A 17774-nucleotide genomic window follows, 5' to 3' on the forward strand; every position below is an offset into this window, starting at 1 on the left:
CCACAGCGATCTACAAATACCAGTCTACAAATGCACAGAGAGCTACCCACAAATGCTGCCTAATCTACAAATGCACATGATGCAATTCAGTTATAAATATGAGGCAAAATTGTGTTTGTAAAATAAAATAAATATTTACTGTTGAAGTCAGATTTATTAGCAACCCTGAATTATTAGCCCCATTCTTCCCCCCCCCCAATTTCTGTTTAACAGAGAGAATTTTTTTAAACACATTTCTAAACATAGTAGTTTTATTTACTCATCTCTAATAACTGATTTATTTTATCTTTGCCATGATGACAGTAAATAATATTTGACTAGATATTTTTCAAGACTCTTCTATACAGCTTAAAGTGACATTTAAAGGCTTAACTAGGTTAATTAGGGTAACTAGGCAGGTTAGGGTAAATAGGCAAGTTATTGTATAATGATGGTTTGTTCTGTAGACTATCGAAAGAAAAATTTAGCTTAAATTGGCTAATAATTTTTTCCTTAAAATGGTGTTTAAAAAAAAATAAAACTGCTTTTATTTTTACCGAAATAAAACAAATAAGACTTTCTCCAGAGGAAAAAATAATATCAGACATATTGTGAAAATATCTTTGCTCTTTTGAACATCATTTGGAAAATATTTAAAAGAAAAAAAAATTAAAAGGGGGCTACTAATTCTGACTTTGACTGTTTATGTTTTTATTTGCAAGTATAATTTTACTTACTTGTGAATATAATGAATGTTTGTGGCACTCTAATATTTATTTGAACTTTTCTTCACTTCTGGTCACATGGAAGACCTTTTGGGAGGGGCTATCTGCTTTCTGCACTGCTTTCATTCATTCATCTATCTTCTTTCATTTTTTAGCAACACCCATCTTCCAACAATCCAATCCCTTCCCAAAGGGCAAAATTATGCTCTGTCCTACTTTATTTTTAAATTTCAAGTGAATGTAAGTCACATTAATGAAAAAAAAAATCCAATCTTAACTTTGGTTTCATGACAACTTTAACCCACAGCCTCAGCAAACACTCCTGAGCCAGTTCACAACAGTTTGCAGCATGAGCTTCCTTAATGACATAAACACACATACAAACAAACAAAACATGTAAAAGATTTGATTAGATTTGAATCAACAGCAAATAAACTTTTTTTGTGAACTGTCCCTTTAAGTAGGCTATGATCTTGCTATTAGGCTGCTAAGCAAAACAGTGCCTTAAACTGGAAAGACTTGAAAGATGAGTTCTAAGTAAATAGATTATACACCCCTCTACTCCATTAGTTTTGCATGTGTGTTGTGTTCATCTCTACTGCAGGGTGTGGAAAGCCCAACACTCCACACATTTGTAAGCTAAGCTCCTCCCTTAGCCACAAATAGCAAAGCAGTGGGAGTGACTTCAGGCACTCTGGGTATAATAACAGCAGCGGAAAAGACTTCTGCTGGCGAAAAGACAGAGAAGCAGAGCAGAATTGTGGAAGTGAAACCAAACACGTTTCTAATGAGGTAAAAAGGTTTGCTTTTCTGTGTATTAAGCTTTGTATGTGGTTTTGTCACAGCCTGGTAGACTGTTGTGGTTTTCTTAAAGCTTTGCTCTTATGTTGTAGCAACCAGCAAACAGTTGTTTCATATAGACATAAAAAGTGTGGTAAAAACAAACCTTTTGTTAACTAAGCATCTAACCCTCAACGACCATGTTTCAACATGTTTTCTACAATCTGGATTACTTCCAATTGCAGTTTATGCTATTTTGCTTTACAAAAGGTCACTTAAAACAGCATAGAACAGACACTACCTGATCTGTCACACAGTCTGTTATTAGTGTTAACTGACACTTTCTAATAACATGTCTCAACTGAAAAGTAATGTCAGCTTTCACCAGAAGCTTATTTATTTATTCAGTCTTTCAATGAAAAACTTTAATACTTTCTTGAGACTCCAAAATGGTCTCCAACCTGTTGTTCATTTGTGTTTTATTACAGTCTAAATCTTAGATGCTTTTGGTCAGAGAAAAGGGGAAATAAGTTTATATTTGACAAAAGAAAATCTCAAAACCTCTTTTCTAAATGTTCTTAAAAATCCCACAAACCACAGTCATATGATATTCATGTATTGTTCACTAGTTTCAGGATCTTCTTTTCTGCAATTTCTGTAGCAATACAAACAGTTGAATGAATTACTGTATTTGCATACTTCAGTTTTTCACTGTCCTACTGCTACTTTATTCTGAGATGATTTTACAGAAGTGTTATAATGTTTGGAAACTGAATGATTGCTAATGCCTATCAAGTTAAAGTTATTACATTTTTTATTTCATTTAGTTTGATTTAAAAATACAATACTAGCTGCAATATTGGCAAAAAGCAATACATATATCTGTTTTAATGTTTTTAAAATGTTTATTTAAATGTTGGTAAGCTTTAATAACTCCAGGTTTCAGTATTACACAAACTTTTACAAATAAATTTAATATGCTGATGTGTTGTGCAAAAAGAAACTTTTTGCATTATTATTATTATTTATGTAAACAAACATGTAAAATTTTTTGTAGATCGGGCAATAGATTGCTCTATAATAGTAGAAAACGTTTCAAAAACACATTGTTTAAATGTTTGTTGATGCTGAATATGATGTTTCAGTTACCATTTTAGCCACTAGATGGATAAACTTGAATGCATGCAGTGTATTTGCACAAAGAAGAATGACATACTATAAAAATGGCTGCCATTAGCCAATTAAATTTGAGCACCCATTAAACACAGTTAATTATGGCCGATCAGAATGTAACTCGGTGGGCATGTTGAATCCATGCCCCAAAAGGTCTGTTGAAATTTCAAAAGAAATCATCCACTAGGGGGGCATTTTTGAGTTTTTGGAGTGTTTAATGAACAATTTGTTAACTCAACTTGTTAATTAACTCAACTAAAGACTCTAACGCTCTAATTATATATTTAATTGTCGGATAAACTACTTACAAGCTTCCTAACTGATAAACAACCTTACACTGCTAAAACGCTTGAACCTTGTTAATTGCTGCTTGCAGCTATATTTATTAATATAATTATTAGTACAGTGCTTTGCGTGTAAGCCATCATTTTTTTTTTTACGAACTCACATTTCTTCCCCCTTGAAGACGAGTTGGTGGGCTCGTTTTCATCACAGTTGTCATTATCATCAGCACTGATAATAATAAGCACAACAGTTAATACATTTTTTGTTTTTACAGAACCTATTATTCATTTTGTATAGGACTCAAAAATTTGAAAAGAACAGCTTTTATTAGAAATAGAAATTTTGTGGCATTATTCCTTCTTTTAATATATTTTTTCCTGTCCCTGTGCTAAAAAAAAGTATTCTTTTTTAATGTATGTATGTATGTATGCATCATAATGTACAAACAAATATTTTCAGCAGTGAAAGTTAAACCACACTGAACTAAACTGAACTTCAACTCTAAAAACTGGACTGACAGTTTCAATTTACTTGAACTTCTATGTTAAGATGGTTTGACCAAATTTACATAGTAAAAGCTCTATAGAAATAAAGATTAACTGAATTGAGCGAATCACAATCAAAAAATCTTAATATACCAAAATCAGTATATTAAAAAAAGAATGTTCTGTTTCCAAACGTTTGAAGGGTACAGTGTCTTCCTCACTGGTCAGTTGTTACTGTGTCAAGGTAAAGTATTTGAATGTTGTTCTTCTGTATGACCATAGACGCTTTAACTGCAGTAGCCTTTCTCTTGATCTGCAGGATGACCATCAGACGGATTCTCCTCAGCATCTTCCTTCTCTCTGGTCTTTTGACCTGCTATGGCTTCAGAATTTGTGCTTTTAACGTCCAGAGCTTTGGCGATTCAAAATCAGCTGATGCCAAAATCATGAACTCTATATCACGGGTAAGAGGATGAGTGTGAATGAATGCTTTTTAATGTTTTGGTAATATAAAAAGCACCAGATAAATGATGTTTTGCTTTTACCTTGCAGATTGTAGCTCGCTGTGACATTTGTTTGCTCCAGGAGGTCAGAGATCAGAAAAATAAAGCCATCCCACGACTACTTGAGGCAGTCAACAAGTAGATTATATTAAATTACTGAAAAAAAATGCTTCTGAAATAATCAATCAGACTGAGAGATGAACGAATTTACCATGTTTAAATGCTCAAATGTTATATTTTGGTTTCAGAATTGGTGATAATGATTTTCAGTATGTGGCAAGTGAACGCCTTGGAAGAACACAGACATATCAGGAGCAATACGTGTTTTTTTACAGGTAAAGCATGTGTTATAATATATACTATCCCAGGTAACAAATAATTCTGGCCCAGATTTGACATAAAGCAGGCACAGCAGGCATTCATCCAGAACTGGCATACAGCATGTGGGCCAAACATGGCCCGGGTTTGGCAGAGGTGGCACTGTCTTTAAGGCAGCACAAAAGACATGGGCCAGATGTCAAATGTTATATTTGGTCCAGATGTAAAAAATTGTTATGTTGGCCATGTACATTTGGCCTCTCTTGACCCACATTTAAAAACATTTAAATTGTAAAAAATTTGGAATAAAAACAAAACAAAACATGGGTTTATCAATTTCATTGCAGTCGTGATACACCAACATATCTGGCCCAGCTTAGGCCCAGTTATGGGTTATTAACTTGGCTGAGACTTGGCCCATATATGGTCCATGTTCAGCCTTTGTCTGGAAGCCTAACTTAGTCCAGTCATGTACCATAATTCACTGCGGCATATGGGCCGAGCAACAGCTGATTGTGTGGGCTAGAACTGGGCCAGAAAAATTTCAACGCAATCTCACGGCAATCCGTAACTTTTTGAGTTAGTGGCTAATTCGTTTGAATTCGTACAATCTAATTCCTACAATTTAGTACAATTTGCTCATCACCCAATGACGGTTGGGGTTAGGGGTGGGGTTGGGTACCACGCCTCCTTTTTAATATCGTACATTTTCGTACGACTGAACTTGTACGAGTTTGTATGAATTCGCCACTAAACTGACAAAACATAAAATACTTACGTTTCCTTGTGAGATCAGGCTGGAAATGTTGCTATGTGGGATATGTACTATAGTTTTTATCAGAGAAGCCTTGATTTATTAGTGATGATAGATACTGAATTGAATCGTAATGCTTATATTTTCCCTTATTTTACTTTTACATTAGATTTTCTTACATCTAGCACTCCCTTAAAATGCTGTTAAATTTAATCTGTAGCAAAATGAATATAGGTCAAAGATTTCATTGTCTGCACTATATCAGGGCAAATTTAAAATGTTTTATAATGTGCTTAAATGCATAGAGGACATTGTAGGAAACAATTATGAGGACGTAAAAGATCTCAGTGAAGATGTTAATTTAGCAAAGCAGTCTCAAAGTAAACTGCAATACACCAGGTTTTGCAGAGTCAGAATGAACATTCTTAAACTTAATCCTTTTATGCGGTTTTAGTTTACTGCCTTTAAATGTAAATGAAATTGCTCCTTGACAATTGTCAGAGCTGTGTTTTGTGTGTTATATACGTTTCGACATCTCTTTGTCTGAGATGGTTCTTCACCCATCCCCATTCTACTATTGTCACCATTACAAGGTGTGATCATCTTAAATAGTGCAGAGACAACAAAGCTGTTGAATGCTCTTTTATAACAGTTTAGCCCCTTTGAAAAAATGAGCATCAACATACATTTTAGAGTTGAAGTTGGGTTGAGGCAGACCAATTTCTAACAACATTAAATGCTAGAAAGGTGTATTCTTTAATGTCAAAATATGAATTAAATCATTGTCATTCAGTGTAACAGAACATTTATGTCACCTGACACAACATAGTCTGACCTTTTCATATATAGAACTGTCGTAAGAAAATGTAATTTTTATTTAATACTAAACTGTTAAAGACATCTTGCCATAAATGGATAAACCCTGCTGCACTGTGATTTTAGTCACTAAAATGAATGAGTGCTTTATATTTAATTTACTTAGAGAAAATTGCATAGAATTTTAATAACGGTCATTTATTAGTAATGTAATATAACATGAAAACAACTATAGGCTTATCAATATTAGTGCATCCATAGTTAATGAGGGTGTTAAAATTAAATGTGATGTAATAAGATGTGATCAGATATACTGCATTACACTGTCATCACAATCACAATCATACATACAGCTAAAGAAAAAAGTATTAGCCTTCCTGTGAATTCTTTTTCAAGATCAAGTGCTGTTTAACTGAACAAGGACATTTTGTCCAGTATTTCATAAATTTTCCTTCTAGAAAAAGTATTATTTTGTTTAGTTTGGCTGGAATAAAAAATATATATTTTTAAAAGTACAGAAAGACAAGGTCAATATCTTTTTTGCTTCCTAAAGATTTTTTTTTGTTTTATTAGCTACAAAAAACACTTTTGTCAGTGACTTTCTTAGTTAGCATATTTAACCTAGTCAGTCCTTTAAACGGCATTTTAAGCTGAATAATAGTATCTTGCAAAATAACTAGTAAAATACTATGTACTAGACTGTAAAATTATTAGTTACATAAAGCGAGTAAACCAACTGCCTTAAATGCAACAAGTTGACTTTACTAAAAAAAGATGTAAATAAACCCATTGTAACTTGGAACTATTCAATTGACTTATTTTGTATAATTATGCAAATTTTACTCATTTTTAAAAATAAAGTAACCTTATTGATATTTACAGTGTATTGTCATCATGGCCAAAGAAAATTGTGTTTAAAAATGTCACTAAAATCTTCTCAGTTCAACAGCATTTATTTATATATGAAATATTTGGAAAAATAATTCACATTTCTAAGAAATACTTATAATGTTGCCTTCACCTGTATTGTTGATCATCATTACTTAATGTCACGACATATTTTTCTTCATTTCCTCTTTTTTATTCCTCATTTCCTAATTTTTTTCTATTGTTCTAACCAACAGGAAAAGCACCGCAATACTGAAAGGCCAGTATCAGTATCCAGATACCCAGACAGGAGATATTGATGCTTTCTCCAGAGAACCCTTTGTGGTGTATTTCCAAGCCCCTAAAACATGTAAAACAACAAAACACCCTTAATTTATTCCAAAACAAATGATAGTTTATGCTGAATTTTGAAATATTGCAGATTTTTTTCTCACTTTAAATTTCTCTGTTAAAAGTGGCTAAAGAGTTCGTCCTGATCCCACAACACACCACTCCTTCAAATGCTACCAAAGAGATCGATGAACTCTATGACGTCTTTGTGGATGTTAAAGTGCGATGGGAAACTGAGGTGCGATTGATTTTATTCATAATAAATGCAGTGTAATATTGTGAGCTCCAGTCTTAAACCTTGCTTTATCACTTCACCAGAATGTGATGTTCCTCGGGGACTTCAATGCAGCTTGTGGTTATGTGGCTAAGAAGAACCGTAAGAACATCAGACTCTATACTGACCCCTCCTTCACCTGGCTGATTCAGGATAACGTGGACACCACAGTCAAAGAGTCCACTGACTGTGCCTATGACAGGTGTGTGTGTGTGTGTGTGTGTGTGTGTGTGTGTGTGTGTGTGTGTGTGTGTGTGTGTGTGCGTGCGTGCGTGTTAAATCAGCATAATACTATAATGTTGTTAGTAATTTACATACACAGTGAAGAAATAGCTCTTCACAACAAGAATAATATGTGACTTGTGGCAGGGGTCACCAAACTTGGTCCTGGAGTGCCGGTGTTCTGCCGAGTTTCAGTATAACCAGTAAGACCTTGATTGGCTTGTTCAGATGTGTTTGATTAGGGTTGGAGATAAACTTTGCAGGACACCTTCATTAATCTGCAGAACACAAATGAAGATTTTTAGATGAAATCTGTGAGCTCTCTCATCCTCCTTAGACAGCAAGGGCCCAGAGACATTAAAAGTCCTGAAAAGGAACCAAAAAAATTGTCAAAATATTCCATGTGACTCAATTGTAATCATATGAAGCTCAAAGAACAGTTTTATGCACCAACAAACTGTAAAAATGCCCATTCTCTTTTCTTTTGGGTCAGGTCAGGGTGTGCATCTACAACTGCCGACACTTTAAAAAATGCAGGGTTCCACACAATTCATTCATGCTGTCCCAACACAAATCAATTAAGTTAACTTGACAAATTTAAGTAGATTGAACATAAAACAATTATGTTGCCCAAACAATCATAAGAATTGCATAGTTTTAGCTCATTTTAATTAAGTAGTTTGAACAAGCAGAAAAATCATTATTTGGGTCTTCCTCTGGGCCTCCTCCCGGTGGGACATGCCTGGAACACCTCTCTAGGTAGTCTTCCAGAAACAGATGCCTGAGCCACCTCAGCTGACTTCTCTCAATGTGGAGGAACAGCAGCTCTACTCCAGGCTCCTCACTCACAGAGGTGACAGAGCTCCTCACCCTATATAAGGTGTGCCCTGCCACCCTGCGAAAGAAACTCATTTTGGCCGCTTCTATCCGAGATCTTGTTCTTTCGGTCATGGCCCAAAGCTCATGACCATAGGTGAGAGTAGAAACATAGATTGACTGGTAAATCAAGAGCTTTGCCTTTCAGCTCAGCTCCTTCTTCACCACAACGGACCGATACAATAACCACATTACTGCTCCCGCTGCACTGAGCCGCCTGGCAATCTAACGTTCCATCCCTCTCTCACTCATGAACAAAACCTCAAGATACTTGAACTCCTCCATCTGAGGTAAGGACTTTCCTCCAACCTGGAGATGGCAAACCACCTTTTTCGGGTGGAGCACCATGGCCTCGGACTTGGAGGTGCTGAATCTCATCCCAGCTGCATCACACTCGGCAGCAACCTGGCCCAGTGTATGAAGGTCCATGTTTGATGAAGCTAACAGAACAACTGTGTCTGCGAATAACAGAGATGAAATCCTGTGATCCCCGAACCGGACCCTCTCCAGTCTAAGGCTGTGCTTTAAAATTTTGTCCAATAAAATTATGAACAGAATTACTGACAGAGGGCATAATAAAATTCCCTGTCATAAATATTTAAATGTATAATTTTTTGATTATTAATATCCATGGCTAAGAACTTAAATTGTGCAAAACTTTAAAGGCATTTTTTCTCAATATTTTCATATGTTTTTATCTTAACCCTCAGATTCCATTTTTTGAATAGTCGTATCATGGGCAAATATTGTCACATACTAAGAAACCAAAAATCAATTGTAAGCTTATTGACAAGCTAGTTTATATTCAACTTCAATTCAAAAACTGACCCTAATATTGATTTTGATTATATATTGATAAATATATCCTTTTAAAAGGTAAAACAATAACAAGTGTAACAATAATGGCACACAGGAGCAATTTGATTGGGGCAATTTTACAACCTTGTTTCCCAGCCGATGAATGATGAGGGAGGCGACGCAGTGGGTAGCACGTTCGCCTCTCAGCAAGAAGGTTGCTGGGTCGCTGGTTCGATCCTCGGCTCAGTTGGCTTTTCTGTGTGGAGTTTGCATGTTCTCCCTGCGTTCGCATGGGTTTCCCCTGGGTACTCCGGTTTCCCCCACAGTCCAAAGACATGCGGTACAGGTGAATTGGGTAGTCTAAATTGTCTGTAGTGTGTGTGTGTGTGTGTGTGGATGTTTCCCAGAGATGGGTTGCAGCTGGAAGGGCATCCGCTGCGTAAAAACATGCTGGATAAGTTGGCGGTTCATTCTGCTGCGGCGACCCCATTTTAATAAAGCGACTAAGCCGACAAGAAAATGAATGAATGAATGAATGATGTGATGATGCTCTTGATTCTTCTGTTCTGCCATTGGTTAAAATACTAAAAGTGAGTTATATCTTACAGCTAAGTTTAAATTAAACAATTCAGACATTTTCTAAGAACTGTGACTTTCGTCACAGTTGTGATATATATTTCACTATTTAGGTAAAAATCTGACTTTATCTTCTGTTTTTGCTTATAGCTCACAATACTTGGTTTTGGTTACGCTTTATTTTAAGGTGTCCTTGTTAAAGTGCAACAATTTATTTAACTACTGAGTAATAAGTATTTTATTATATTTACCATGTGATGTGTGTTTAGGGAAAGAATGCATGTTAGTATAAGGATAAGCTGCATGTAATTATGCATAATTGTAATTACTATAGTAAGTACATAAAACGTGTACACCTTACAAGGACACCTTAAAATAAAGTGTTACCTTGATCTCAGAAATCAGATTTGTGTTTTCAATGCATTTTTTATGGCATGTTTTATTTTTTAAAATGGAAAGTTTGTTGATTATTCACAATTTCTTACAATTTTCAGCTTGCATATATAAACACAATTATTCTAACTCACAATTATAAGTAGCAGTTAACTTTGAATTTTACACAGATTTGGAAGCAGTAGCTCACTTTTCATCTACACTTTGGTAAATAACTATTTTGTTAGTGTTCCATGAAGAATCCTTTAACGTCTATGGAACCTTTCATCCCACAAAAGGTTCTTTATAGAGGTACAAGTTTCTTTAGATTATCAAAAGTTCTTCACACAATGTGCAAATGATCATTTAAAGGTTTCTTTAAAAAGTTCTTTAAGGAATCCTAAAACATCCTTCTATGGCATCACTGTAAAAACTTCTTTGTGGTTTTTCCTCCCACTTTTATTGTAAATAGTGTAGTGTTTTTATGAATACTCAATTCAGACATACTACTTCAGTCAGGCTATACATTTTTAAAACTAAACTGTAGAGAAGTTAGAATACTCTTATAATGTCTTATTTTAAACACATCATCTGCTTGACTTTAATGCATCATTTTTATATCTACAATCAACAGAATTGTTGTGCATGGAGAGCCCTTTCTCAGATCAATTAAACCATTTTCAGCACAGCCGTTTAACTTTCCCAAGGAATTCCTTCTTACAGAGGCTCAGGTAATACCAAATAAGCCAAATACAGCTTTTACCTTTTATACTGCTGTTACTGAACGCAGGATTGTGTTTTCTAGGCTCTAGAAGTGAGCGATCACTACCCCATAGAGGTGGTCCTCAAGGATGTGAAATCAAGGATGTCCACAAGATACAGTGAAGCTCCTTGTCTTCTGCCTGCTGTGTTTGTCCTGAATGCTTTACTGCTCATGCAGATGATTGTATGAACTACAAGTGGATTATTCATCTGGCCCAGATGAAGACTATACTCTGCTGTTACACAGCTCTGTTGTACTTGAGCTCAGAATGCGTTGGAGAGTGACTGAAGATTAAATTCTTTGCGTGTTTTATGGCTTTTCGAATATAATGATGAATTGGCTCAGGTGTTATTTTCAGCATGCTTTTTTTTTGTAAAAAAAGATTTTTTTTTTTCTGTTATTATCGTTACATTTATGTTTTTATCAACTAAGCTTTTTCTACATCCTCTACTGGAAATTTTGAAGGTAGTTGTTTTATATTGAAGGTAGTTAAATGTAGTGAAAAAAAGAAAGATAAAAGAACATTATGTACAAGTTTCCATGTTGCTTAATTTGCCCAGTCAGAAAGTCATCCATGTAGGTTTCAAGTGACAAAACAAAAATTGTCTAGCGGAAGGATGTGGCCTGATAAAGAGGAAGTTATTTTTCTTGAAAGATTGTTTTATTTATTTTTTAAAATGTTTCACAGAACTTAAACCAAAAGCCAAGCAATGCAAAATTATTTTGTAATATGCATTTAATGTGATCTGACAATTCAACAATTCCTTTAACAAGTTCACTTGAATTGGTCCTACTTTACTTACTGTTAAATGTTCCAGAAGGGGACGCTATTGAACTTTCTGAATCCCACTAGCGTGTCATGGTTTTTATTTCTGTGGATCAAATACATTTCGTTTATTAAACATTCAATATTTTTATATAAAATATTCAGATAAATTGACACCTGCATATCAGTTAGAAAATAAAACCCTATATGTTTTTATTACTTACAATAACAATATTTTTAATAATGTGACATTTTGTTTGGATCATGTCAGACCTGAGAAATCAAAGTATCTTTGCATGTCAATTAGTTTTTTAAAGGAATCAAGTTATTTTGAATAAAAAAAAAACATCAAATACACTGGAAATATATTTAGCTTTTTACTAAATTCACTTTTTTTTTTATGAACTCATCTACTAAACAGAGATACCATTGCAGCATTAAATTGTTTATGAAAGTATGCATCTCAGTTATTTCCATCTGAAACAGATATTCTATTTGAATTATACAAGGGTTTATGAATCTTAAATAACATTTTTAAAAGTGTTAATTGGGTAAAATATTATAAATTATATTTCAAAATAAAACTACAAGTTAGGACTTCCACAGGTGTTCAGTTTAGAGCTTGGAAAAACAACAGCAAGACTAGAAAAATCAAAGAATGGACTTTATTTGTGGTCATTTGAGCCTTTTTCACACAAACGAAAGCAAGTGTGAGGTGCTTAGTTGGCATGAAGGGCCTTCCAGCGGCTCAGGGGTCCACGGCTGGGGATGTATTTCACCCCGCAGCCATCAGGAATCAGACGCTTCTCCGCCAGCATGTTATCAAAGTCACACGTGTTGAACTTTGTGAAGCCATACTTCTTGGACACGTGGATCTAAAGAGAAAGAAACCCAACATCAGCGACCGCTTGACAATTACAACTTAGTTTTCATTTGTGTTGCATTACCTTCTGACGGCCAGGGAACTTGAACTTGGCTCTCCTCAGAGCCTCGATCACATGCTCCTTGTTCTGGGCCTTTGTGCGCACAGACATGATGACCTGGCCAATGTGCACACGGGCCACTGTGCCCTGAGGCTTCCCGAACGCACCACGCATACCAGTCTGGAGCCTGGAAGACACCATAACTCAGTTTAATTCCCTTAAAAGTGCTCGAATTTGTAAAACAAATATAAATAAATTTAGCAATGGCATGTTTCAATGGTCCCTTAAAGGGCCCAGCACTACCCAGCTAGGCTCATACACAACCAAAGATTTACTGTCTGCAGCCTTTGCACACCACACAAGTACACACAACCTGTCCAGTCGGCTTAATAAGCTGCAGTAGAGTATATCAGAGCAAACAGCAGCTCACCTATCAGCTCCGGCACAGGACAACATTTTGTTAATGCGGATGACGTGGAAGGGGTGCAGGCGCACACGGATGTGGAAGCCATCTTTACCGCAAGTCTTCACCATATACTTGTTGGCGCAGATACGGGCAGCCTCAAGAGCTAGACAAATGAATCAGCGGATTAAAAAAATCATCAGAATTTCATCTCAACACAGAGATTTTCTAAAGAAAAGTTAAATGTTATTATCTAAGAGTTCTCAAAAGATATTCACAAAGCTGCTGAGACAAATGTTTACTACAGAATAAAGAGTTTATAAGTCTTAAGCGGAGAGTAGGAGTGGGGTTAACCTTGTTGCTATGGATGATGTCAGCATGATTACCAATTATGTACAGTGATTGGCTGATAGGGATAGGAGGGGTCTCCGCAAGAGATTGAAACTTGGCTAAGAAAGTGATGCTATATTCAAATAAAGGTTTTTTTAAATAGTGTCACTTTAAAAGAAATTTTAAATGCAGCTGAAGATAATAATTGCGTGGTATAATGTATGTTCCTTGCTTTTAAATGTTTTAGACATTAAATAAAGATCCTTCCCATGTAAAATTTACGCATTTTTCTAAAATCTAGCAAATATTAAATGGTTTTAAATATTTAAAAAGGTATACAAAATGTGTAAAAATAGAACTTGACAATCATATGCTCTTTTTTTTAATGTTCAGCAATGGCATGTTTCAATGGTCCCTTAAAGGGCCCGGCACTACCCAGCCAGGCTCATACACAACCAAAGATTCACTGTCTGCAGCCTTTGCACACCACACAAGTACACACAACCTGTCCAGTCGGCTTAATAAGCTGCAGAGAAGATAAAAAATACTATTTACTTATAGAATATATTTGCATAATTACTTAAGATTTACCTTTTCAAAAGCTCAGTCAAATTTTTAAAAACGTTTTCCTTTCCGAATGCAGATTGCCAGCAACAGCCTCTTTAGGAAAGTTTATGGTTTGGTCTTAGTGTTTTAGGAGTCCTCTACAGTGCTCTAACATCTCACTGATTTAGGAGTAGTTTTAGCACTAAATTACTTTGTGAAATACTCAAAGCAAATAAATAAAGATACATAACATTACAGTCTAAAATTTAGGACTGACACCAAATTTTATTTTATTATTTTTTTTTTTTACAATTCTCTCAAAAAAAAAGCAAGTTAGGAGCAGTTTTTATTTTTTTGTATAATATTTTAAATATGACCCAGAACTACAGTGCTTGAAATGTAATGTCAAATTGTAAAATTCAGTAAGCGCAGCATCTCTCACCTTCACTGGACAGCTGCTCATACTCATCAGACACCATGTGAGCACACAGGGGAAACTCATCCACCTTAGCCTTCTTCCTGCCCAAGTCGAAGATCCTGATTTTGGGATCTGAGTTTGGTAAAGAGACAGAACATACCTTAAACTGATTGATTTATACAGAGATAACACTAATGCGCACATTTTGCATTCCCACAGCGTTTTTACAGACACATTCTAGACCAACTTTACATACTTAAACTAGGTTAGAATGATCATGTAAACATGTTAACCAATGTCCCTGGAACAGAAAATGGTAAAACTTGATCAAAAACGTATCTTTACAGCTAGATTTTTGCCATTTATGCTGATTTTATTAAAATTATTACGTTTGACACAAAAAAGCTGAAGACATTGACATCCTTAGAAAAAAATTAATACTGTTAAAGTCAACAATTACTAATTTACAGCTTTCAAAATATCTTGTTTGATAGTAAAAACTCAAAGGTTTGTAACAACTTGATAAGCAAATGGCAATTTTTTATTTCTGAGTAAACTATCCCTAATGTTACATTTAAGTCATGAGCTGACAAATATACTTTAAGTAAATGGACAAAATAACATTCTTGTTTTATGCAACAAGACAATTAGCATTACATCCCCCCCCAAAAAAATACATGGCTTACCAGGAACACCTCGACAGAAACGGGACTTGGGGTAAGGCTTGTTCTTACAGTATCTGTAACTGGAAAAGACAGTAGACCATTAACAAGACTAAAACTCTTATATATAGGAATATACGACAGTTTATAAAGTTACCATAAGATCTTATTTAACTATTACGCTGCAAACAGCAAAAATGTCAAATAACATTAAAGTGACTGTTGGGAGGCTAATTTGTTAGCCTGACACCAAAACCACTTCTTCCAACAAATAACCTATCATGCATTTAAATTAAATTTAAAGTTGTTTTATATAAACACTTGTTAGTATCAGAAAGCAGAGCTCGTGAGTGTCCTGTCACTACTCCTTGTATGTGGCCGGCGGGCTGCACATGGTTAGCGGGGCCTGCCATTTTCATTGCGGCTACTTTTTAAAACACCAAATTCACAACTTACCAACGGGCTGGACGGCGGCCCATGGTTGCGATCTGTAACGTACACAATAACAATTGATTTAATAAGGACAACGCGTGTATATCATTGGAAAAATAATGTGTTTTTTCGACAAAAAGGAAGAGAGCAAAGCACCGCGCTCTTACCACGCACTCACCTAATGGAGGAAAGGAAGAAAACTGCCTTTCCGCTGCGTCATAATGCAACGAGGGAAACTACTTCCGGTTACATATTCGCGTTGTATTTATATCGTTTAAAACCGATTTTGTAGTCTAGTTTGCGAAATTAACAATCATTTATCAATGTATTTCCTAAAACAATCATAAGCGTGCTGTAGATTCATTTAAGATTGTCATTTTCTGTGCTTTAGCCAAAGCGAGATTTGTAGTGCGGTCGCTCATATGTCTGCTGGTATTTGTAGTCCATCAGCGCGATGGGGTCCTTCCAGGAATGATGCTTTATTTTTTACCAGTTCCAGTCCATTGTTTAAAATGATGGAGATTTTTATATAAACATTTTTAACAAAAGGATCATATGGCAATATGATAATTAAAACCTTAATTGTCAAGCACCCTTATATCCTGGAATCGGGCTTGTTTTATTAGTGAATTTGTCCTCTTGCACTACAAAATAGACCATCGTTCATTCATTCATTTTCCTCAGGCAGTCAGGTGGTTATCAGGGGTTGCCACAGCGGAATAAACCGTCAACTATTCCGGCATATGTTTTATGCAGCGGATGCCCTTCCAGCCGCAACCCAATACTTGGAAACACCCATACGCTCTCCATTCATACTCACACTCATGCACTATGGCCAGTTTTGGTTAAGTGACATGTCAGTTTAATTTTTATGTTAACTGTTGTAATGCAAATTTAACTTGTTGTAATTGCATTAAATATGTTAACTTTGAACTTCAAGCTTTTGAGCTACAAACTAAAGACTAAGCAGAATGCAGACAAAAAGAAGAGAGAGACTAAAGATGCCTGAAGATGACAAGCTTTATTTCAGTCAGAATCAGCATCTGCAGTCTTTGTCTTCATAACAAAATCTGCCACTGTATCATGTCCAGCACATTGCAGTAATCCTCAGCAGCACTCATTGTTAGGTATTCTAGTGACCCTCACCATCCCTTTATGTCTTTGGTGACCCTCACCAACCCTCTGTGTATTTGGTGACCCTCACCAACCCTCTGTGTCTTTGATGAAACTCACCAACCCAATTGTGCTCTGGTGACCGGTGACCCTCACCAACCCTTAGTGTCTTTGGTGACCCTCACCCACCTTCAGTGTCTTTGGTGACCCTCACCAACCCTCTGTGTCTTTGGTCACCCTCATCAACCTTCAGTGTCTTTGGTGACCCTCACCAACCCTCAGTGTCTTTGGTGACCCTCACCAACCCTCTGTGTCTTTGAGGACCCTTACCGACCCTCAGTGTCTTTGGTGGCCCTCACCAACCCTCTGTGTCTTTGAGGACCCTTACCGACCCTCAGTGTCTTTGGTGGCCCTCACCAACCCTCAGTGTCTTTGGTGACCGTCTTCTGTATTATTAGTAACTATAAACACAAACACACACACACCCACACACACACACACACACACACAAACACACACACACACACACACACACACACACACACACACACACACACACACACACACACACACACACACACACACACACACACAGGCAAAACACACACCTGGAGCAGTGGGCAGTGGGCAGGTATTCAGGTATCTCTGTGACGCTTGGAAAATTATGTGTGAATATTGCATAGTTACACAGTGCTAAAACTCTCATTTTTAGTTTTTTATTTTTTTTTTTTTTGCAGAGATGTCCGAAGTACAAATCAGAATGACTAAAAATTAAACGCAAATTCAGATAAAGCGTCTCTAATCAAGAGAAAAACTGCAAAACACAAAGCAGCAAAGAATTCTATAAAGAACCTGATCTAACTTACGTCCTTATAGTGCGTTCTAAATAGAATTAAAGGTATAATCTGAATAGGCTTAATCACGCGAAAATGTGTGCATTATTTTACAATTTAAATTTTAGCCTATTTTTACTAATTAAATAAAAATGTATAAAATATATATTAAAAAATCTTTAACATATTCCAAATAAATATATATATATATTTTTCTGAGATGGTTCGTCAGTTACTTATTAACTGCACATTTAAATTAATGACACAGCAATGACATCACAACGAAAAATTTGTACTCGGGTATAAATAGACAAGTTGGTTAAGTGCATACCGCAAAAGTGAGGATTATAAATATAACGCTCTAACGACTTGTCGTGTATCTGTACGTTTTAGTTCCAAGTTTAGCGGTGAAGTGAACATTAACGTGGCGT

General features: G+C 35.7%; 2 protein-coding genes and 2 non-coding genes across 6 annotated transcripts; 1 reads left to right on the forward strand and 3 right to left on the reverse strand.

Annotated features, from left to right (window-relative positions):
* The first annotated feature begins 1414 nt into the window (after positions 1 to 1414).
* Positions 1415 to 12549, forward strand: dnase1l1 (deoxyribonuclease I-like 1). 2 transcript variants are annotated; one of them, NM_213153.2, is made up of 9 exons: positions 1415 to 1496; positions 3747 to 3891; positions 3980 to 4068; positions 4179 to 4265; positions 6943 to 7055; positions 7162 to 7274; positions 7355 to 7512; positions 10789 to 10885; positions 10960 to 11766. In NM_213153.2, the coding sequence occupies exons 1-9, from the start codon at positions 1492 to 1494 to the stop codon at positions 11104 to 11106; spliced, it is 954 nt and encodes a 317-aa protein (NP_998318.2). In that variant the 5' UTR covers positions 1415 to 1491; the 3' UTR covers positions 11107 to 11766. The 2 variants fall into 2 exon arrangements, with proteins under 2 accessions (NP_998318.2, XP_087162362.1); XM_087306236.1 differs by having other exon boundaries at positions 1434 to 3062; positions 3153 to 3891; positions 10960 to 12549.
* On the reverse strand, positions 12335 to 15590 carry rpl10 (ribosomal protein L10). 2 transcript variants are annotated; one of them, XM_087305267.1, is made up of 7 exons: positions 15565 to 15590; positions 15422 to 15453; positions 14990 to 15048; positions 14328 to 14435; positions 13037 to 13175; positions 12631 to 12793; positions 12335 to 12558 (listed from the first exon to the last, which is right to left on the reverse strand). In XM_087305267.1, the coding sequence occupies exons 2-7, from the start codon at positions 15442 to 15444 to the stop codon at positions 12403 to 12405; spliced, it is 648 nt and encodes a 215-aa protein (XP_087161393.1). In that variant the 5' UTR covers positions 15445 to 15453; positions 15565 to 15590; the 3' UTR covers positions 12335 to 12402.
* Positions 12873 to 13006, reverse strand: LOC137489190 (small nucleolar RNA SNORA70). The gene has a single exon (XR_015524225.1). It is a non-coding gene; the product is annotated as a small nucleolar RNA SNORA70 (small nucleolar RNA).
* LOC137489191 (small nucleolar RNA SNORA70) lies at positions 13738 to 13871 on the reverse strand. Its single transcript, XR_015524226.1, has one exon. It is a non-coding gene; the product is annotated as a small nucleolar RNA SNORA70 (small nucleolar RNA).
* Positions 15591 to 17774: the final 2184 nt, after the last annotated feature.

The sequence above is a fragment of the Danio rerio genome, chromosome 23 (genome assembly GCF_052040795.2).
Source record: "Danio rerio strain M-AB ecotype USA chromosome 23, GRCz13ab, whole genome shotgun sequence".
Classification (NCBI taxonomy): domain Eukaryota; kingdom Metazoa; phylum Chordata; class Actinopteri; order Cypriniformes; family Danionidae; genus Danio; species Danio rerio.